The sequence below is a fragment of the Micromys minutus genome, assembly GCF_963924665.1.
Source record: "Micromys minutus genome assembly, chromosome: 4".
NCBI classification, from domain to species: domain Eukaryota; kingdom Metazoa; phylum Chordata; class Mammalia; order Rodentia; family Muridae; genus Micromys; species Micromys minutus.
The window spans coordinates 68,127,140-68,150,298 of record NC_137973.1 but is presented as its reverse complement, the minus strand read 5'-3'; the positions used below and the strand labels follow the sequence as shown (position 1 = coordinate 68,150,298).

Genomic DNA, 23,159 nt, shown 5'->3' with positions numbered 1-23,159 from the left:
AACAGGGAATACATTCCCTGTACCGTGAAACTCTCCAACTAGTGACCTGGACATTGATCATGATGGCTAGCTACACATGGACCAGGTCTGGGATACACCGTCATTGACACAACCTCTTTAGAAGATGAAGTGTAAGGGAACAATCACATTTCAATACCGATATTATCTGCAAGTGGCATTCATTAAAAATGTACACAGAGCAGAAAATGATTCTTTAAAAAACAAGTGTGTGGGCTCCTCTTCACGAAGCTTGTGCTCCCAAAGTCACGCCAAGGCAGGGACACCACAAAAAATGGGACAGATCAGACTCTGATTACCAACACACACACACACACACACACACACACACACACACCACATCTATGCTTCACTCACTAGTCTTCTAACACACAGAGGTAATCCTAAAGGGAATGTTTATATCAAATCCATCTGGCATCTTTCTGTGAAGAATATTGACCTGTAAGCTTCTGTGGTAATCACAGAAGGAATTATCCAACTGTGGAAAGGATAATGCTTAAACATATAGCCCAGGGCTTTGAGAAAATACTAATTAAGGAGACTAGCATAGATTACGGTAATGTTCCGAAAACATGTCATCTTCAAATATGAAATAGTGATTGAAATAAACGATAGCTTGGCATTAGCTTGTGCAGGGGTGTGTCTATGTGTGAGCGCGTGCGATTAATTTTCTAATTATAGTCATTAGCTAACATTCATGTGATTAAGATATAAGTATATGAGAAGAGCTGACCAACCGTCCTCCATCAGTGGTCCTGGAAGCAGCATGATCCTCTGTTCATGCAATGCTCCCTGCCAGTTCAGTGATGAGTCCTTGCTATGAATCTTATTTTAGAGCTCCACGTACTTGTTTAAATAAAGGGTGGTTGTATCATTCAAAGTTGCCTCATGTTTCAGAGAAAGGATCTGTTCACTGCCACGAATGCCAGTGAGACAACTGTTACCGATTCAAAAGTTTGAAGATTGTGCCTTGATGTGTAAGGGCACATATGTACTTGCAAGCTGGGGCTTAAGCTGCAGTGTCTACTCTGGTTATATAAAGACTCTTTCAATATTATGCTAACAGGATTATCCTAGAAGAAGCCTATGCTAAAAGCACTGTCCTCACTGGCTCACATCAGTTCACTGTAAACAGGACAGAAGCCTGGCATGCCTGTCTGCATTTGGCACTGTGGGCTTTGTCTTAAATCCTTAGGTCAGAATCCTGTTCCACTCTGCACGTAGGCAGGGTAATCCCTCTGGTCTGCTTAAAAGAGGCACTACCTAACCCTCACCAATTGCCTTACCCCGTAATGGTACAAAGGCAGTAATTGAGGCACCCTGCTGTCAGGTTTTACCACGTCCTGGGGTTCAGCCATTGTCCTAAACCGGCAGTTACATTGGCTTCTAGGAACAGCAGGCCTTTGCCACAGACTACCCTTTGATGAGCTGACCCTCATGTAGAGGGCATCTCTGTAGGGAAACTGGGTTGTTCTCTTAAGCAACAGAGCAACAGAGACTTGCTGAGCGAGCAGCAGGAATACCTTGCAGAGGTAGAATGGTCCACCAAGCCTCTCTTCAACTTCCGGACTGCTTGCTGAGGCATACCACCTGCCCCTCCCCCTGTTTCCCCTCTATTTAAACTTGAAATTCTGGTCAATCCCCAGAAGACTCACTGGGGAGTCCTGGAATCCGTTTCCTGTTTCTCTCCCCAGGGAGCTGTGTAGATTAGCAGTCGGTTTTGGACCTTTAGAATTCAGGCAGTACTGAAAGTCCTGACTTATGTGAGATAGGGTGTTTGGTTTGGTTTTTGTTTGTTTGTTTACTTACAACTCAGGTGAGAACACATAAAATCTAATACAAATACTCTTAAATGTTGGAGTATAACTTACATAACTCTAGATGCACGTCTCATACAGCTCTGAAAATATACATATATGGACCACATGAAAAACCATTACATGGACTAGATTCTACAACATTCTCTCATGTTCTTTCCTGGTCAATAACTTTCTGAAAAATTTAACCAAATTTCTGACATCTCTAGATTCATTTTTTCCCTAGAACATTTTTTTTAAATAAAGCAACTATCTCTCCATCTAAAACCCAAACTGCATTTTGTAAGCATACTCAATGACCAGAAGAATCAGATCTTAAGACCCACATTTGCTTCATGACAGCTGTTACAGACCTTATTCTGATATTGGCCTGCAGCTTTTTAACTATGAACCCCCAGTCATAATTACTGTAATTCTTTCTTAATTGAACCTTACAGATATTCAGAAATGATCTGTGCTAAATGTTCCTAATGTTCATATGACCACATTTAAAATGATACAATATACAATTCCTTTATAGCTGAAATGTAAGGCATTTGGAATATATTAACTCCGTCTCTGTGAACAAAAGGAGAGGAAAAAGAAGGGGAAAAGAAAGTAAAATAAAGATGAAAAAGAGAGAAAACAAGGAGAGGAGTAGAAATGGGGGGGGGGGGAGGAAAAATTACTAAAATTTCCAAAATTTCAGCTCAAAGTATTCTAAAAAGGGACTCTTTTTTTTTTATAAAAAAAATTTTTAACTCATCATTTCCTTTTCTCCTGTGGCAAGCATAAAATATCTTCCAACACTAAGTAAAACCACAAACGCACCCAGTGTGGAAGAAATGGCACATTCCATGAAAGGGCAAGGGTGGACTGGCGAGTGGAATCCCGACAGCCTTTACCCTCGCCATCTGGAGGGAAAGAGCTGCCAAGCGCAGTGCAGACACGCTCAGGACTGTTTTAAAAGTCATACAGTCCCAACATTCTGAAAAGGTGAAGATCGTTAACAAAATTATGACCTCAGATTCATTTTCCAGCACAGACTTCTAAACATCATCACGACCAAAGGAAGCAAGAGAAATCAATGTCACCCAGATAAGGACTGTTCATGTCTACGTTATTGGGTGGTGGATGTGAGTCAACTTCTCAGTGTCCCAGTCTGTGAAATCAGAGGGAGCACCAGGGGACATGGGCCTTTCTGCATGGTAACATGCAAATGAGCGATAACAACTTCCTCAGTCATCTTGCCATTACTACTGTTAGCTAAACAAGTATTTACAGCTTCCTGTTAGTTACTCGACAGGAAAATCTGCGCTGATTTCTGTCACAGACGTAGTAGCTTTCTCCATCATTTGACTCGTCCATAATCACACAGCACTAAGGCCACAGTCCTCTTAGCTTGGTTCACTCGTAATAACAGGGTAATAATTTACTCGGTAATTTAGGCAATTTAGGCTTTTCGATGGGCAGTCTTCTTGCAAAATCGCAATTCAATTCTTAAGGATTGCAGAAGAGGAGGCAAGAAAGTCAAAACTGCTTTAGCTGGATACTGATTTGCTCCCTGAACTGGTAGCTTCCTAGGCCTCAAAACTTTATAATTCAAGCTGACGCTTCTCTGTCGTGGATGGCTAAGTGCACTTTACAACATGAGCTCGGAAGGAATCCAAACTCAGGGAATATGGAATGCGACTCCTCTAAGACATCATTTGTCTGGTCTGACAAGCATGCCATGAAGTGGCAGCCAAACATCAGCACACTGTCATGACCGATAGCTATCGAGAGCAGTGGCCCTGTTTTGTCACCTCTATCACATGTTCAACTGCGTGCTTGTTATTTTCAGGCAGCGGCATGGAATGCTGCCTGGCTTGCTGTGGTCCATTCTGCTCCATGAGTTCACAGCTAATAATCACAACAACTTTTCACACTTCAGTGTGCTGGAGGCCCAGGCTGAGGACAGGAGAGGCCAGCTCCCTGCAAACTCAAGGCAGTTGAGTGCACTGCAAGATGCTTGCAAAGAGCCTAAAGAAGCAAGCTCCAGGAAACAGCTGTGCAGGGCTCTGTTTGCAGATTCTGGACCCTGCCAAGGGTCTGCAGAGAAACATGCCCAGCTGTGGACCTAAATATACACACATGCTTGATCAAAGAGATTCGGTAGGGTAATGCAATTATCAGAAAGAGAAAGGTTTGTTGTAAAACAAATTAAGGCTGGAAACAAAATGACCTATCTTTCAGTGCTACTCACAAGCTGGCTTGTTTGGGGCTCATCCTGTTGGGAATGAATTCTAATGGCAAAGGAGAGAAAGTTGGGATACTGGGGGCGAGGAGGGGGAGCGCACACAAAAGCAGTCTATGAGCTTGCAACTACGGTCAGTAATGCCCATTAGAATCTGTTCTTCAAAGCTGACTTGTTATGAAGTAAACGTAAGCATCCCTCCTCATTGAGAGGATAACCTTGGATGAAAACCTGCAGTGTAATCCTGGTCTATAGACAGGAATCCAAAATGCCTTGAAACCTGGTAAGGTAGCACACACTGGAAAACTATCCTCTTTTTTATTTATTGACTTTTAGTTTTTTGATTTTAATACATCCAGACCACAATTTCCTCACACTCTTCTCAGCAACCCTTTCCCTGCTACACACACAACCCTCTCTTCTTTCTCTCCTCCAATCAACTCCTCCTCCATTTTTCTTCAGAAAAGAGCAGACCTCCCAAGGATATCCTAAGCCAGCAATTTCATTCCTCACAGGGAATGTTTTATATCTAATGATTGACCCTCATAAGATGAAAGAACTCATGTGTATCCATGCGGGCACATGTGTTAATGTATAGGATTGAAAATAAGTTTCTAGTTGATGGTGCATGTTTATGTCTTTAGGTACTGTGGCCAGGGTTTGGGACAGTGGAAAGGGTACAGCCATGGAATCCTAAAACCATAGTGCCAACATCACATGAAAAGAAGTTACTGATAGAACCCTTCCATAACTGAGAGGATGAATGTGATACTCCGTGGGACAGACCCTGGAATATTCTTAGTAAGAGTATTTCAAATACAATAGTAGTTCTCAACCTTCCTAATGCTGTGACCTCTTAACATAGCATGTAGTGGTGAGCCCTAGACTGTAATTCTGCTACTGCTATGAATCATAATGTAAATATCTGATATGCAGATGGTCTTAGGCAACCCTTAAGAAGGTCCTTTGATCCCCCAAGGGGTGGCAAAGCTCAGGTTGAGATCCACTTGCTCTCTTTTAAGATGGTGATCACAACACAGCTACTGTGATGCTACTCACAGGTCACAATCAGACCAAAATGGATCATATTAAAGATGAAACATGTCTTCCTTTCTGCGAGTATGCAGCAAGTTCACAGGCCTGTGTATTCTCAGTTTAACTGAGCCACTTTGGAAGATGGAGCTCTAACAACCGCATCTCAGAATTTTGTAATGTTCTGTGAGTCCTACATTCAACAAGGCATAACATTTCTTTGGGTATCTTAATCTTTGTATAGGTTTTAAATTTCAAAATGAACATACTAGACAAAATATTGTAACTTTGTTACTTCAAACATCTACAATGATTACAGATCTTTAAAAAAAAAAAAAAAAAAAAACTTCTAAGGAACCAGTTGGTGATTTCTCTTTTTAACTTTTTAAAAATAGAGCTCTAAACAGATTCTAATTAGTAGACATTTCAGTAGAATATTTCAAATGGCTTGGGGCTACAGATACAGAAGCTTTAATTTTTGCTGGCAAACCAACCAAAATTGGTATTGTATCTCAGTGTGATAAGGCTTCCTTAGTGTATGTGAGGTTCGGCTTCAATCCCTAGCATTAAAGAGAGAAAAATAAGAGGGAGAAATGAAAAGAAAAACAAGACAAAACACAAAACCCTGAATCCAGGACAGCCACTCACTCCAGGGTTTAGATTTTCATAGTCAAAGTTTCTTGTCTGTACTTAGATTTCTAGAGAGCAAGAACATATTTTATATTTCTTTATAGTCTGAATCACAGTGCATGTGCACCTGTTTGTCTGTAGAAAATACTAAAATATGTTGATGTCCATTTACAAAAGCTTTATATATGCTATATATACATATATAAAAACATATACATACATTATATATGCACATACACATATGTACAAACATATATACACTTATACACATAGAGAGAGAGCAAAAGAGAGAGATGCAGAGAGGGACACACGGACAGACAGACACACAGACAGACAGACAGACTCAGAGTTCCAATTTCAGGCAACACAATTCCCTAACTCTTCAGTTGATATGTGTGAAGTTGACATACTGCTGCATTATCATTAAATATCTTTTTAGTAAATCTAATACTAAAATACTTTAAAACAAACTTCTTTATATGATGACTGTGGGCAAAGGGGATGAAGAGTCAATAACATTGACTTATTGCATACGAACAGTTCATTTATTTTAATTTTTGTGTTCTTGCCTGAATTTTCCTAAGAGGACAATATCAACTGGTGTCTATAAATTCTATGTTCTAAACTTTCTCTTATGGAAATCATATTTTCCTAATAAGTAAGTGTTGGGACATGATATTAGGCATCAGAAGAACCACCAGGAGCACAGGAGAGAGCCTTGCTTTTCTGTCGCTGGAGAAGAGCCTCCGTTCCGTGGTTGTCTTTTTTGTTTTAATTAATGGCTTTGATAAATCACCTAGTGAAATGACAGGTGCCCTGACACAGCAGCTGCCAGTGTCCTCACACAGACACACAGGTGCTCCGAATCCACGAAAGAGACTTACCGTCTCACAGCTATAGGCTATAGCTATGCAAACTTGAACTGACCTATGCGGATTTTTTGCCAATCTTCAAAAGAACATAAAATACGCAAAAGACAAAAATCTTGCCATTTCTTTGACATCCCACTGTATAAAAAGCACATAGGAGAATGAGAAGCATTTGTCTCATTGAGTGTATTCACATTGATTGTCTCGGGTTCTGGATTTCTGCAAGGCATTTATGTCTCTTCCTTACTAAAAGACTAGTGCTCCAGGAGCATCTAAGAGGAAGCCGTGTGTACTTACTTCGATACTGAAGTACCCTCTGTCAACGTAGTCCCCTAAGAAGAGGTAGCGAGTGTTGGCTGGAGATCCTCCTACTTCAAAGAGCTTCATCAAGTCAAAGAATTGTCCATGGATGTCCCCACAAACTGAAAGATAAAACATATTTCATGATAATATTAGCTCACATCTCTGAATTATATAATCAAGTTCTTAGAGCAGGAAGCTGAGATGGAAAAGCCAAGCCCTTTGCTGAAGATGCCTAAGTCAGAGAAAGACCTTGCTCTAGCATTCAGGTCTCCTAATTCACAAAGTCACTGGGAAAATGGTGGTCAAAGAACAGCAGTGGCTCTTGTTGATAGACATGTAACCGTTCCACATGAGATGCTAGTAAGAAAACCTTCATTTTTTTCATCATTGCCAAGGGATAGAATCTTATTGCACAGGTAAGATAGGAGGGAAAGAGGAAGCCAGCGATGAGACAAACGTATGAACAAGGTGTGAATCCATACTCCCTAGCCATCATTCCTCTGAAAAAAGAAGACAAAAAGAAAATAAAGAAAGAAGCCGACAAATTTCAATTCTAAAAGACTGTTTTTGGAAAATCAACTATCAAGACATTTTTCTAAAGTATATCTGAGAAACTGTAATTGCATAAAATCACTAGGAATTATAGTTCCTAAATTTTTCATTTTTAAACTAAACATTTTGAAAGAATCTGGCATTCCCTTTAGTAAGTATTTATTACTTCTATAACTGTTGGGATCTTCCAAAAGGAACACCGTGCTCTGTTTTCAGAAGGAGGACACAGGATATGTAGTTGACAAGGTCATTGCCAAAGTGAATAATTGGAGCTTAAATTCAGATTCACTTGATTAAAAACTTTCCTTTTCGACCACCCTCTGTTTTCATGCACATTTACATATTGTTAAATGTTTCTTCATAGAATGGCATATCAGTGACATTGTATTTTAACACACTAAACTATTCTGAAGATCACAGGCATAGGCTTATATTTATACTACAGAATCCGTTGGCGAAATGACTGGACATCAGTACATGAAGTTTAAATGATTTGTATCACCCTATTTCCCATCAGGAACAGATAATGGCCATGAAACAAGTACAGGAAGGCAAAGTTTTGGGATATCTGTGTTTCAAACTTTTGGTCTACTAAAATGATGCGCCTAATAGGGAGGTGTGAACGTTTGGAACGCCCTTTCCAAATTCCGATTTAGCCTCTTTCTTCCCTTTAGCAAGGGTCAATTATCAGAAACATACTGTTGCTCCTTGAGATTACCTCTCAGATGACTTATAAGCAAGCACATTTTTCTTATGGTTGTGTCTTTCACAAGTGGACCTGTATTCGGAAAGGCTGAGGGATCTGGGCTGAAACTGAGCACAGCATGTTCTTCTTAGGATAACATGAAGATTTCAAGAAGAAAGAAAAAGTAAGAGTGTTTTGGCTTGAATGCTGCCAGGCAAAGAAAGCTGGCTCCGGGACACGGACTGCCACATATCCTTGGGAAGGTACTTAAACAGCTCTGCAAATATAAGGGTTTGCAACCTCTTCCATTCAGGAGGTTGCTGCAAGAAGATCTTAATCCAAAGCCTGCCAAGGCAATAGGAGAGATCCTGTCTGGAAACAAACAAACAAGCAAACAAAAAAAACAAAACAAGAAAAAAAGAAAAGCAGAGGGAAGAGAGCTATAGCTCACAGAACTAAGAAAGAAAAAAAACATTAAGACAAAGCTTAGATTTAAAAAACTTCATTGACTTATCTTTTATTACAATGTTTAAAGGGCAAGGCTAAAGACTCTTTAAACCTAGCTAAGGAAGAGTAAGGATCCTACGGGTTTACCTTACAGTGTAGATGGGGTTGTTACACAACCACCAAGTTTTCTCAAGTTGGAAGGAATTTTATAACTGTTATGCATGTTTCAATCCAGAACTCAAAGGAAAGACAGTTTTTGTCTTTTTCCTACAAACAGAAGGTGTAGGTTTGCATGTCCATGAAGCCATTATTTGAGCAGAAAAGCAAGAAACACTACTAAATGCCAATGCCTGTGATACCAATATCCATTCTGCCTGGCCACGGCTTCTTTCTGTATGGTGACCCCCATCAGGGCATGAGGGTTGTTTACTGGAAAAGATTCAGAGAAAACATGAAACTACATGACAGGGTAAGGCAGGCTGCAAACATTATTTCCAGCTTGTATGGTAGTGACAAATTTAATCATCACCATAAGCTGTTATTCAACTATCCCCAAGTCAAAACAGTCCCGTGAGAACCACAAAAGGAAATGTGGAACCACACTTGCTGGCATGGACCCCTGACCACCAAGTGCACACCCCCCCGCTGGACTCCTCAGGATCAGAATGGCTGTAGGAAAGTTACTCGAGGTCTCCGTACCACAATATAAAATATTGTGACAAGGGCCTCATTTCTTACAAAAGATCTGTGTGATTAATCATGTTAATACTGGAACAAGAGGCTTAGGAGTTTCTGTATTTTGGTAAGAACCTGACAAATGTTACACCAAGCACTGTTTCCAAATGACTACTTCTGGAATGTCAAGAGGCTGAAGGGATTTTCCTGGTTGGAGCTGGAAGAAAGGCCTCCTGGGTACATCCCAAAGCATTTGCCTTTTCTCCTCTCTCGCCCTTCCTACCCTCACTTTACATTCCCATTGCAATTCCTGACCATGCTCGAAAATTCCAGTGGAATTGGTTTGACTTCGCCACGTCAGAGATGGAAATACCAGGACATTCACTGAGGCTGTACATTGAAGGTTAGAAAGGAAGGGCTTGTTAGCATCTGACTCAACTGTAGCGCAGTTAAAAAACTAGCATGAAAAGCCATGATGAACAAAATTGGGAGATGGTTGAGTGGGCAAAAAGCTTGCCACGTAAGAGTGCCTGGCTGAGTTTGGATGTAAAGGAAGCCAGCTGTGGTAGCTAGTGTCTCTAATCCCTGTGCTTCTACATGAGATGAGAAGCTGAGATAGGAGAATTCCCAGAAGCTCAGAGGCTGAAAAGCCCTGTGTATGCAAAGGCAAAACTAGAGATCATATCTCAAGCTGGAAAGTGAGGGTAGACCTGTCAGGTTTGCCATCCATTTGATCTGTGTGTGCTTGCTGTGTCTTGTGTGTGCTTGCATTCACACACACACACACACACACACACACACACACACGTACATGATTAAAACGAATTATAATAGGTGATGAGAAGTTCTAGGCACTTCAAAAGTTATAGACTTCTTTTGTTCATATCTAGAGTCATTATTATCCTGAATGTAAATTTAGATAATACAAAATTAGGCTTTTTTTGTTCTATAATTTGCAATTTAAAAGACCATCACGACTATTGGATCATGGGATCATTTTTTTTTAAAAAAAGAGGGAGCTATTCCTTATAAACCACACGTTAAAAACACAGCACCTGGACATGTGCTCACTCCTGTGCATTTTCACATTGTCACCAGCTTTATCTCATGGCACCACATCACACTGTCACAGACGCAGCCACTTACGACAACCTTCGGCAAATGAAAACAACTTGCACACATAATTACCACCAAAACGCTGAAGCCCAACCAAGGAAAACAGAAACTCAAATGCTCAAATAAAGCATGCCCAAGAAACAGAAACTTTTTATAAGGACATTTAAGGATTTTCAAGAGCACTTAAGACATTTTTTAAGCCAAGTTTTCCCCCTCAGATTTTACCAACTGCCTACGTTGCATGTCAGATGCTAAAAGTCTTTCCAGACTATCTTACATAAAGGAGCTTCTCTCTGCCCCCATCCTTCAACCTCCTTTGGCTTTGTAGTCTCCTCCCAGTATTTGTCAATTTCAGTAATTACCTGCCTGACTTAATTGCTTTGTTTCTCCCCAGTCTCTCCCCAGTGGACTAGATCTTCTGCTAGAATGGGTAGCAGGTGGCCCTGTTCACTTTATGGCCAGGGCCACAGTAGTGACAACACCCAGAAGGCACTCAGGCACTTGCCACTGTTCCTGGAACAAGCTTCATTTGGAAATTCTTTAGGAAATCAGAGAATTTTCTAAGGTGCCCTTGGGTTAGTGGGTGTGACGATGACTTTGTGGAGTTGGTCTCAGTGGGAGACAATCCGTCAACTATTCTAAATGGAATCCATCAAGAATGGAGTCAAAATCAGGATCGGAAAGCATCTTAGGGTGGCTACCTCACCTGGCTCCATCAGAATCTCCTAAGGTGCAGTCTCATGGATGGTCCTTCTCTGGTCTATAGAGAATACCTTTGAACATGGGTTTTAGCTGTTGCTGTGCATGCTGGTATAGTCTGGCTCACAGTAGTTATATTTAGGGAGAAGTCTACATTGGCAAGCAAACTCTTTTGGGTACCTTTCAGTTTGGGATAAGATTAGCATTTTACTCTGAAAGAATCACAGTGAAGTAACGAGTTGACCGAGTTAGAGGGAGGGCTCAAACTAAACATGTAATAGGACCTAGCCTCCTGAGTGAGGTGCTGTGAGCAACCTAGTAGGTGGGTAACTTGTCTCTTCATTGGGAAGCACAGTGGATCAGTGTGCTCCCCAGTGTATGCAAAGGCAGATGCAATAGTGAGCAGAAAGTATAGCCAGTGACCTTCCTGCCTTCTTTCCTGTCTCTAATTGTCTTAGAAACTATATAGTGGTCATATTCTTCCCAAAGCTTGATATTAGAACACTGCTTTTGATGCCAGATGGCTTGGATAAATTTCTATATAGGTGAAATACATGAATAATAATTAGCATCAGGAAGCCCCAAGCAATTTCGACATTTTGGCATTGCCTATAGCTCCTTAGAAGACTAGGTCTATCGAATTCCACTGAACTTAGAGTGAATGTCCTACCACTATGGAGGCAAGATTATTTCACAGGCCTGCTTCTATCTGTCCATTCCCTTGGGTTCCTCTTATTTACTTCACATTCCCCAAAGCTAGTGTGTGAGTGTGGGAGTGGGGGTGGAGGGTGCACTCTACAGGAGGTTGGCATTGATGGACCTATGAGGTGAGAGGGGTTGGGCCAAGGCTACAAAGAGCTCAACAGAAGAGCAATGAGTTATGCGCTGCACAGTGAGAAAATGTGTTGACAACAATGTACTGTACTTTTGAAAACAGCCAGAAAGAGGATTCTGACCACACCATGTAGAAATGGTAAATCTTTAAAACGGTTGGCATGCTAATTCCCCTCATTTGATGCTTTACATCATGTACAAAACCAATCTAACTTTCACACTGGATCTTACAGCTAAGTGCCAAACAAGAGGCAAAGCAAATTTCACCAGTCATACAGAAATACAAGGAATATAATAGTACTCTCATGCAGTACCCATATATTAGGCTGAATATCTCCCAAAGTCTATCTTCAAGAGATAGTAAGCTAACTCTCTGATCTTTTCAAAAAATCAGACGCCAGAAATTTAGAGACTCACGGGAACCCTAATAAAATGAACACGATAAAGATAACAAAATAAAACACAGCATCTCAGGGTTAGCCACTGCTTATTCTGGCCAGTAGTTACCTGATAAGTTGCAACATAAGGGTTATTTTTCCGGAGACTAGTGCACCATTTGTCTTTCAGCTGGGAGAAGTAGGAACCAGAAAGTACTGTAAACAAAGGAAAAGGAGGGGAAGCCATCACTGACACCGTCATGCTCTTCCTCACTTGAGTGACATGGCACTGAGTACTGCTTTCACAATATCCAGGGTCATGGTGCATCGGGGACCAAAAGCCCTGCTTACACACTAGCTCTGTTGCGTGCACGCTGCTTAGATAATCATATTATTTCACAATTTCCTATTAATATTGCTCCTCTCCACTCAGGACTCTTGGCACACCTTAATAAAACTGTACCAATATAATTTCATACATGACTGGGACCAGTGGTTTTGATCTAAGATGAATCCTCTTAAGTTTTCAAGTGGGGGAAGTGGAGTGGGAAACAACATGACAGGCTGTTTTCTTGTCCTTTCTTTTTTTCTTTAATAGTTGGCAATGGTTTACCCCCATTTAATACTTTTGCTAGAAAGCTGTTTATTTCTGATACCTTAGGCATAGAAGGTATGTATGTATATTAAAATAAATATAAATGCACGTGGAAACATGTGTATACAATGCTACTAAGCACAAAGTAGTCATGTAGGCCTTAGGGGGCAAGCTGTCAGGGGCCATGAAGCATGGGGAATTGACTCACTACCCAATATGGCAAAGGAGTCCTGAAGAAGAGGGTCTTGTAGTTAGCTGAGCAAACTGGTGACATGAAAGAAGAAAGATGGACTGACCACAGGGTGAGCCTATGTGTCTACAGAAAAGGTGATGCATGACACAGTCAGTTTCACAAGATCCCAAGAACAGAATCTCAAGCAAGGCCAGGGGGACAAGCTGGGAGCACAAGGCATGGATGAAGTGTCCCTTGTGCCTTCTGGCCAGAGACACTGCTGTTCAAAGCAAGAAGTGGACTTCTATCAAATGTGCATTAGGTCTGCAAATCTAAATTAACTGAGTAAGTATACACACGAGAATTTTCACATCACAGCCTCATTGTTTCTGAAAGAATCCTATTGTCCCTAAGCCCCTATTGGCAATTAAATTTTGGCATTAGAAAATATAAGCCAACATTGTTAGCACTGACCACATCAGGATTAGGATGTAAGTCCAGTAAAAGTTCAGTGTAAATAACTACTTGAAAAGGCTCTGATAACGCTGTCCTTCTTGGTCAAAGGCACATAGTAAATGAAATATAAAATATACACTTACAGATAAGATGGTGTACAATGGCTTTGACTGAGTGCAGACCTGCACAATGGCTTTATTCACTCACCCATTTAAAAGGAACCTTTCAAAGAATATCAGAGTCAGTGCCACGCTCACACTGAGCGAGATTTTTTAATGTCACATAGTTCCAGGATGAAAAAAGATTATACCAATTAGGATGTCAAAAGACACTGTGTTGGACTGTTTTTATTTTCTTCCTAAACTGTCAAAAACCAGAAGATAAATAACAGAAAGTCCTGAAATTTTGAGGACAAATATTTCGAAGTTCCTTAGCCAGACTGGACTGGTACTTTGATTTATAAGTGAAGTGGTTTTAATTCATGACTCATTATTTTTCTAAAGAGACCTTTCAGTGCCTCCAAAATACTGACTTTTATCAGCTTGAGGATTTGTATGTTAGAGATCTTCACCAAGCTTTTCCAGTCTGTACTAAACAACACGGCAACTTTCCCATTAGAAAAGGCATGACCCCTCTCTGCAAAACTTAGTCTTCTGTGTGCCAGGACTGTAAGCCTGTACTGTCCCCTAATGTCCAAAGGCCCTGATGTCAGGGAACTGATAGCATGTCTCATTCTCAGCAATAGGGATTAACATACTGACCTTACTGGTTTTTAAAATTCTTTTTTCCCCCTATCAAAATGTTTGCATTTCTAAAATCTACAATTTTCAAAGAATGTTTTGCCTATAAAGGCTATGCTAGGAGTTCACCACAGGGGGCACTACACTTCTTCCTGCCGGTAATCCAGGTAGAAGAATTACCTTTAATGGATGAGAAGTTCAAGTACAAACCAGCCAGCCCACCATTGGCATGGTTTGTTAGCTAGAATGTGCGAATTTGAGACATCAAAAAGTTATTGAGAAGTTAAAAACTTGGGGAGTGCATTAAAGATTGTTAATACCTGGAAAATATCATCAACTATACAACTAAGCAAAAAGTAAACAGAAGAGAACAGAACAAACAAACCTTACTTCTTCACAAAGGTGTTTTAGGGAGATAAATAATCTGCCACGTGATATTAGAGGAAAATAGGAAGAGGTAATTGAAGGAACAAGGTCACAATATGCTGTCGGTACAAAAGTTACACTCTCGCACCAAGTACTTCACTAACCTCAAAAACCTCCATATGTAAGTGACAGCAGACAGAACAGGACCCAGCCAGCATTTTAATACTATTCGCTAAAAGAACATGTATATGCAGTGTTAACAGACTACAGATGAGGTGTAGTTCAGTATATCTAAAAAAGCAGAGGGGATATTTGAAAGCTACACTCACATATTTTACCCTAACAAGTGCTCTTGCTTTCTTTTTGTTGAAATTTTGTTTTTCATTTTTCTTAGTTGATTTTATTGGATAAAACAATTTGTCAGAGAGAATTTATTGAGAATGCACTTGTTCTCGGCATTCTCATTGGTTCCGTATCTCATCCACATTCCAGATTTCAGTAAGGATGTGTAATTTCTAAAGGCTCATTATGACATTATAAGAAATAAGACAATAAGTACATAAATATGCATGGATAATGCTTCCTCCATTCCAAAACCACATCATCACTTCTCTGTCTGAAGGTGACCTGGTAGACCACAGTATATCTGCCTTAAATAGTTCGCTGAGTCCTTGACTGTCACCAACCAAGAGTATCCTAAACACCATTGGCTGATACAATGCCTTCTTAGTACTTATGAATTTATTAAACACACAAACTCCTAGGTGTATTACTAATAAGCCAATGCTAATACTCTTAATTCAAAGAAAAGCAACCTTGTGTTTCAAGCTCCCCTGGAAACTGTGAAGCATAGGCTCTACTCATTCCAATCAAAATGGAGGCACACTGCCCTTCTCTGTCTTCTATTTGGTTTTTGTTTTGTTTTTTAATAAATAAAGTAAAGTAAAAATAAATATAAGACAATAGCTTTTTTGTTTGTTTTTGTTTTCCCCAACAGTCCCTGTCCTTCCTGGGGAGAGCAAAGTAGAGAAATAGAGAATTTGGAGGATGGACGACTTGGCTCCCAAGGAGAAGTCCAGCTTCTATCCAACTGAATGACTGACTCCAGAGAAACCAGATCATCTCCTTCAAATCTGTTCCCCCACAAGGCAAAATAAAACACCCAAAGAGAACCTTTCTCAAAGGAAACCACTTCAACTTGACCAGGTCCCGAAGAAACAGAGCACAGTTCGGCTGTGAAGGCTGCCCTTCTTCACTGAGAGCTTTTGCTCATTTGCTTCCTAACTGGTATCCACTGGTTTATTTTGGTATGAGTTCCTTGTGTTTTACTCTACATGATGAACTAGGCCACCTGTCTTCATGACTTTTCCTTTCACTCTCCCTAGAGAATTATTCATTATCTAAAGAATGCATGGGCACCTGAGTCTGCTCTTCCCAATTCCCTTCCCTAGGCAGCCACACTTGCCTTGTTTTTTGGTAGTGATTTCCAGGCTTCGGCCATCTTTCTTTGTAAACTGCCACCCACAGAACTGAGGCAGGCTATTTAGTCTTAGGAAAGGTCTCAAATACTTCATTATAAGAATTCTACCAGTTTAAGAGCGTGACAGAGAGAGCTCTTAGTATGTGGTATACTTGCTAAAAAAAGGTATGGCTGAGGTAGAGGATTGTCTATCTCAGAATGCTTTTGAATATTCTGCAAGATTAAGATAAATATGTGACTCTTCTCTACTTACTCATTGTAGCCATGAATATAAGAGAAATCCCATTCTGTGCTTTTCTCTGTTCAATCAGAACACGTGCTACCACGTACAGGGAGCTTCCGTGGCTAATATCACACAGATGAGGCCTCCCAATGTCCACTTTCCAGTTTTTTTCTAAAGGTGGAAGGTCTCCAAATGGCTTCTGTGGTCTCTGCCAGCTCTTCAGCTGGTGGCCCACGACAGTTTCCCGTTAGTTGGATTTTGTTTTGCAGCAGAACTCATTTCTAAGAGCACTCCGCTCCCTGGCTGGATAATGGTGGTAATGTTTTAAAAGCTGGAAGTGACACAGCAAAGAAGAGAAATAGATGACATTTCACCAAATGGATTTTCCAAAAAAGAAAGAAATATTTCTTCTCAGCTCTTTGGAAAACTCAGTTAAAAAAATCTTCTGACTGAGGAAAAAAGTCAGTCATCTATTTTTAATTTTTTATGATTTAAAAATTTTTTTGGTCCTAATACTCCTAAAACTTGTCAATTTACAGATATAATTTTTATGCGTTTTTTTTATTAATAACAACAACAAGAAAAAAAAAACTTAGAAAGACTGAAAGCACATATTCTCTCTCAGAGGCTGATCCTAAAGTTTATGGGATGCCTTAAGTATGTACATGTGGAAAAAGATGAAGTAAATGGAATGAAGAACATTAGAGGTGAAAGAAGGCAGGGGAAAGGTAGAGAGAGGGCAAAAGAACATCAAGGAAAGACCTGATTACAGAAAGGAGATGGAAGGGGCTATGATGAAGGAGGACTAAGAGGGAGGAGGGAGCAGGGCAGAGAGGACAACTGTGGGTTGCTTAGGGGTTGAGAAGAAGTGAGAAGTAAAGGCAACATACATTATACATTGTTTTTAAATGTGATAATGATAGCCAATACCCTGAGTGTTAATTTAAAATGTAAGAAAGTTCTCAATAGGGCAATAAAATACTTCACTGAAATAATCATTAAATTGGTGGGCAAAGTGTTATCCATCTTTAATCCCAGCACCCAGGAGGCAGAGGCCAGAAGACTAGTATATATAGTGAGTTCCAGGTCAGCCTGTGTCACACACAGTGTCACACAGGCTGGTGAATTAGAGATGTAGTTCCAGAGAGGAAAGCTTTCATTTTAAAACAAGAAAGAGAGTGAGATCACTTTGTTTACCAAGAGACAAAACAAAATATGCAAACAACTACAATAACAATGTCAAAATATGAAAACATTATACTAGATTCACCCAGAATAAGACTAATGCTTATTTCCATGAAGAGGGACATTACATAGGAAAGGTTTATATGACACAATGATATCATTTTGAATCTTATGCAAACAAAGCTAGTCACTGGCTTCTTAAAAAAAAAAAAAAACCCAAAGCACTTCAGCATTACGTCTTTGTGTATTTTATACACTTAACTATGCATTGTTCTCTGTACCAGTCTCTGATCTAAACATGAGACAGGCTTGTGCCCCTTGTTTCTGGAGTGTGTGGCAAACACGTAATTAAATGATGTAAACCATGTTCTCCTAACATGTTCTATCCAGAAGACTGAGTGATCATGGCAAATTAATGCAGGTGTTTAGAAAACACAGAATAGCTGCTGATAACTAGTGATTCGTTAGCAATCACAATTTCAGATCTGGTTTAATTTTTGTTAATTAAGAACAATGAGTGTTTGTTTTATATTTGCATTGCTAAAAAGGAGTGATCATGATTATGAGTCAACTCTTCTTCCCCTTGACAAACTTTGGAAGACTGAGAACATGTTCATAATACATGTTTGATAAGTGTTTAGCTCTTTCAAATGAAAGGTATATTTATGAAATCTCACAATTTCACCTCAAGTTTCTTTAATGACCTACTTCTGTATTCATTGTTTATTTTGCTTAAAACAAAATTTTTGGATGATGTATGTATATATGTGTATAAACATACATACAAAAGTACACACACACAAATATATAATAATAACTAGCCTTAAATATTATTTCTTTGGGGTTTTTTGAGATGGCTCAGCAAGTGTTTGTTGGCTAACCATGATGGCCAACTACAGCTGACTCTCAGGTTCCATGTAGTGGAAAAAGAGAGACAAGTCCTGCAAGTTGTCATCTGATTTCCTATGTGCCATGACATGGCTCTACCTACCCACTCATGAACAGACATAGGAACAAATAAGTAAATTAATGTATAAAATCTTAAAAATTTCACCAATCCTTTTTACTAATATAAAATCACTTTTAGAAAAAGAACACTTAATTTCTTCCATGATAACGTGTTCTAAATACTTCATTCCAGAGAGATTTTTCTACAATCTTAAATAATATTTAACCATATTAATTAGGATACTTTATTCTATTCCTCATGTTATGTGTTTATGTGCACATACTCACATGTCAAAGCTATGTGTGTGCGTGTGTGTTTGTGTGTGTGTGTGTGTGTGTGTGTGTGTGTGTGTGTGTATTTATGTAGAGTCTAGAGCAGTTGTTTTTTAACCTTCCTAATGCTATGACCCTTTCATACAGTTCTTCATGCTGTGGTGACCCCAATCATAGAATTATTTCATTGCTAGCTCATAGCTGTAGGTTCGCTACTGTTAAGAATGTTAATATAAATATCTGCTCTGTGACAACAAAGGTATCTAAACGCTAAACTCAGCTTCGAGCTTTCAGCAGACACTCATGATTTCTGAGACAGTCTCTCTGTCTTGAATTTTGTTGACTACATCAGGCTGAGTGTCCAGTGAGCTCCAGGCATGCGCCAATCTCTCAGTATTGGCATACCAAAACCATCCCACCCTCCCCAGCTTTTTACCCGAACTGAACTCAGCTCTTCATGCCCACATGGCTAGCACTTTAACAACTTTACTAAGGCCTTTATTAAGTTTTAACTAGTATGTGGTGATTATATGGAATGTTATAGAAAGAGCTTATGCAGAATTAAAAATAGCTTTCCCCCCTCTTTTTTTTTAAACAAACCAAGAAGACGCACAAATGCAAAATGATGTTTTAAATATATATGATAGCCCAGTAAAGGGATACAAGCAGGAGCTTCTTTAGAGATACAGCCTGTGCTGGAGACTATAGACTTACATATATGAATAGGCCTGGAGTGAGACTTCCACATTTTAACTGAAGAACAAAACTTGGTTCACAAAATTTCTTGTGGTGGCTGATAGACACATGAGGCTAAATCCGAGTCTAGAAATCACGTAGCTGATCAAGTATTTGAATCAAAGAAAGGGACAAAGTCAGTTGCTGTTGACAATGTCACTCACATGTTTCCAGAGAAATGACTTATAGTAAGAACATGAGGCTTAACACGTGTGCTGGTGCACACTTGGCAAAGGTGAATCTTTCCTTCTGTCTCTGAAACATAATTTTCCTCCACTGAGTCATCTTGACTCATTTTGACCTTTCCTTTGCAAACATTAAGCATGAAGCAGAGATTCCCACATGGTTTCAATTGTGCTCTGCAGACCCGAAGTTCACCTGAGGAGCATTGATGACCAGCAGCAGCAGACACGCACCTTTCCCCATCATTTGGAATTCCCTCCACTTAAGAGTTTTGAATCCTGATTTGAATCCTGATTCAATGAATATTAAGTGCCTGTGACATTCATAAAGTAGCACATATCTTAAACTTTAAGAATGTACTAGAACAATGTATAGATAAGCAGTGCTCTGAAGCAACACATAAATTAGACAAGCAACAATATAGTAGAGTCTAAACTGTAATTGCAGACTTTGCTGTATTCCTAGGGCTCAGGACATCACGAGATCCTCAGTGAATCTTTGCTGAATGAGTGCAGGAACACGTTGAAAACATCCCATTTCCTGAACCCTATAGAGTGAAGAGGAATTCTATCTGTAGGGACAGGAATCTTGCTCTGCTGAGGGAATATTGCTGCTCGCAGAAGAAACGACTTGTGAACTTTAAGAAGTGTAGGAAGACCTGGAGATGTGGGAGTCTAGTTAGAGGACTGACTGAAGATGAAGCTGTGAAGATTAGCTAAAGGACAGTTAACAGGGCTTCGTCATTCAATGGAGGAACTTTGAACTACATCCAAAGATGAGCCATGGAAGGAATTTGAGCAAGAGAAAAGCTGTCTTGACTCTGGCAATTCACTCCACCTCTCGAAACCTTACATTCCTAATTTGTAGAATAAGGACACGGGATGGTTGTGAAGATTAAAGCAGACAAAGCTACTGGCACGGGTTAGGGATTCCACAGGAGGTAATTCTGTTTTCAGCCGCACCGCACTGCCCCTCAGCCAGAGGTGACTGAACCTGCCCACTACTGTCACTGGCACTGGGCTGTGCTTTCAGGAAGGCTTGCATACAGTTTGACATCCTGCCATCTTTAATGCTAGTTAACGTGCAGTTGATAGTGTGAGGTTTCAACTGTAGATGCCAAGCACAACCAGCCTGCGATCATCTTGTTTACAGCTTCCTGTCCAATATGATGGAAAGAGAAAAACAAAAAAGTGCAGTAATATTAAAAATGCACATCATCAAAGTTGAAGCTAACAAGCACATCCAAATGTCCATTCCTATAAAGGTAGGAACCTAATTCCCTAGAGACTTAAGCACACAAAGGGTCTACTCCTGAGACCTGTGTGTATCTTGCATGTCATCAATTTTATTACAAAGAACATATTTTTGTTCTAGAAAATTCAGCAAAGTAATAAAGACTGGCCTCCGGCTCAAAGGATGTTGGCTTGAACAAGCTGTCACACCCCTATCAGCATCCTTCTGCACACTGGGCTTATTTTCATCACTAAAAAGAGTGACCAGAAGTCAGACAATTCCAACTACTTTTTCAACCATGGCCTGTTAGCTTTCACACTTAATAAGTGGGTCTACAAATTCAGAAACATTTAGTGTTCATTGGCCACTGGGGTTCCTCTACTTAGTCCTGTGTAAGGAGAAACAGCCTTATCTACTCTAGTAAGCCAAGGATGGGTGGGAGGAGCATAAATCATATTAAAATAAAAGGGTGAGACAGTAACCACAAACTGGAGTTTGCGTGCATGCGCACACATATAGTTGTAATTCTTACACATTTCGTTATTTTAATGGTGATTTCAGGGGACATTTTAGTGCTTTTAGAGTTCTTGAGCTCTCACATCAACAGTGTGGAAACCAGGAGATAATTTGTATTTTGTCTTTATCATGCTAGTGTACTGATATCAGAGACCCACTACTGGGAGATCACTGCAATCAAATCTACAGTTCATCTGAAAGCCATTCTTTGTGATGTCAGCGAAGTCTCTTCTCAGCTTGTTTTCACCTCCACTGGAATTGGCTGTTTAAAGCATCTTTCTTCGCAGAAAAGATGCACACATGCTGCCCATGGAAGGGGAAAGGGATGTATACTCAAGATAAAACATACTTAAGTAGTAGAGACTTAGTTTCAGGTGTTGAGGTCTCTGACAGCCTACATCCAAGACAGTACAAGCAAGAAACTACTGCAGAAGGTCAAGCCTTGGAATGTAGAAACAGCTAGCGCCAAGAGCCTGATCTTCCACAGTATCCCTGTGATGTCTCAAATGTGGGAAAACATTTTCAGGACCATGACTCATGTCTGAATGTGGCAGCAGTGTGCATACAAAGATCAAGTGTTGGGAAGGCATGGAAAACTGGAAATGAAACAAACACATAAAAACTCACTTAAGAGATGATCTAATCTCCGTTGATTCGAATTCCTGTAAGGACTAGAAAATTCGATGTTGAGCACACTTTCCATATTTCCCTTTCCAGGGCTGTCATTAATTTGATATTTTACAAAATTTCTGTTGACCAAAATACAAAAGGAATGAGTTTCTTAACAGTATAGCCCCACTACCTCTGTCACGTACAGTTATAATGGTTCCTTTGAGAAATCAAGAGGGGATACTCTGGAAAAAAAACCTGGTGAAATGGGCACAGAGATTATCCCAGTAAACTTCTATTTATGATGCACTTTTTATCCATTAGATCTTTAAACACTTCCAAAAAGGTGACCAACTCAGACTTCACCACCAGCAAAGCGCTGCTGGCAACAGGGGCATACAGTTAGTGTTTCCACTAGAAAGTAAACATATTCTTATCCCTATGAGACTTCAAAAGCATCTTACATAAGCATGACTATCTGTGTGGGAAATTGGCCAGGCAACTAAAATCTACAATGCTTCCAGGAAGCCTGCTAAAAGTATTTTAACACCTTGAGGTCCTCAAACTGTGGTTTTCTTCCATATTGGAGGAAAGGCACTCCCCAATGTGTGCAGGCATCTCAACAATAACTGTGGGACCAGATCTTCTATTCCAGGGAACTGATCATCATTCTTACCTTTATATTTCCAATCCATATTTTATTCTGTACCAGGGGGCTAGACTCCTGCTATCCCTTAGCAGAATTCTGGCTACGTTACTTCATTTGAGAAACTCACAATGCTTACTTTTCAGTGAAATGTCTAAGCATCGCCAGTTAATGGATTTCCTGCCTTCTTTACACCATATTCAAGTATTCTCTATAGTTGGGAGAATCCAACTATTCCACTTGGAGTACTCGTGCCCTAGAAATTATGTGTTGAGCTGTATCCCTTTCATAACCTTTGGTAGACAAACTGTGACTAATTTGGAAATAAGATCTCTGCAGCTATAATAGGGTAACATGAGGTCATCCTCTGGGGTGAGCCCTGATTCAATGTAAGATACAAGAAGATGTACATCTGATCCAGAGAAAGGCACTAAGGCAGCACGGTGACAGAGCCAGTGAAGAGAGCTAAGGGGGACCAGGGACTGTCCAGACTACATTAGGTCAAGAAAGCTCTGACCCCTGAGGTTCGT

At 40.0% G+C, this 23,159-nt stretch overlaps 1 protein-coding gene across 2 annotated transcripts in view; it reads right to left on the bottom strand.

Moving 5' to 3' along the window:
* PPP3CA (protein phosphatase 3 catalytic subunit alpha) overlaps positions 1–23,159 on the bottom strand; it is a 249,078-nt gene that overhangs the window by 54,694 nt on the left and 171,225 nt on the right. For both annotated transcript variants that reach the window (XM_080916518.1, XM_080916517.1), the window contains exon 3: positions 6,879–7,003. In XM_080916518.1, coding sequence (XP_080772644.1) covers positions 6,879–7,003 — 125 coding nt within the window. The remainder of the gene's footprint in view (positions 1–6,878; positions 7,004–23,159) is intronic.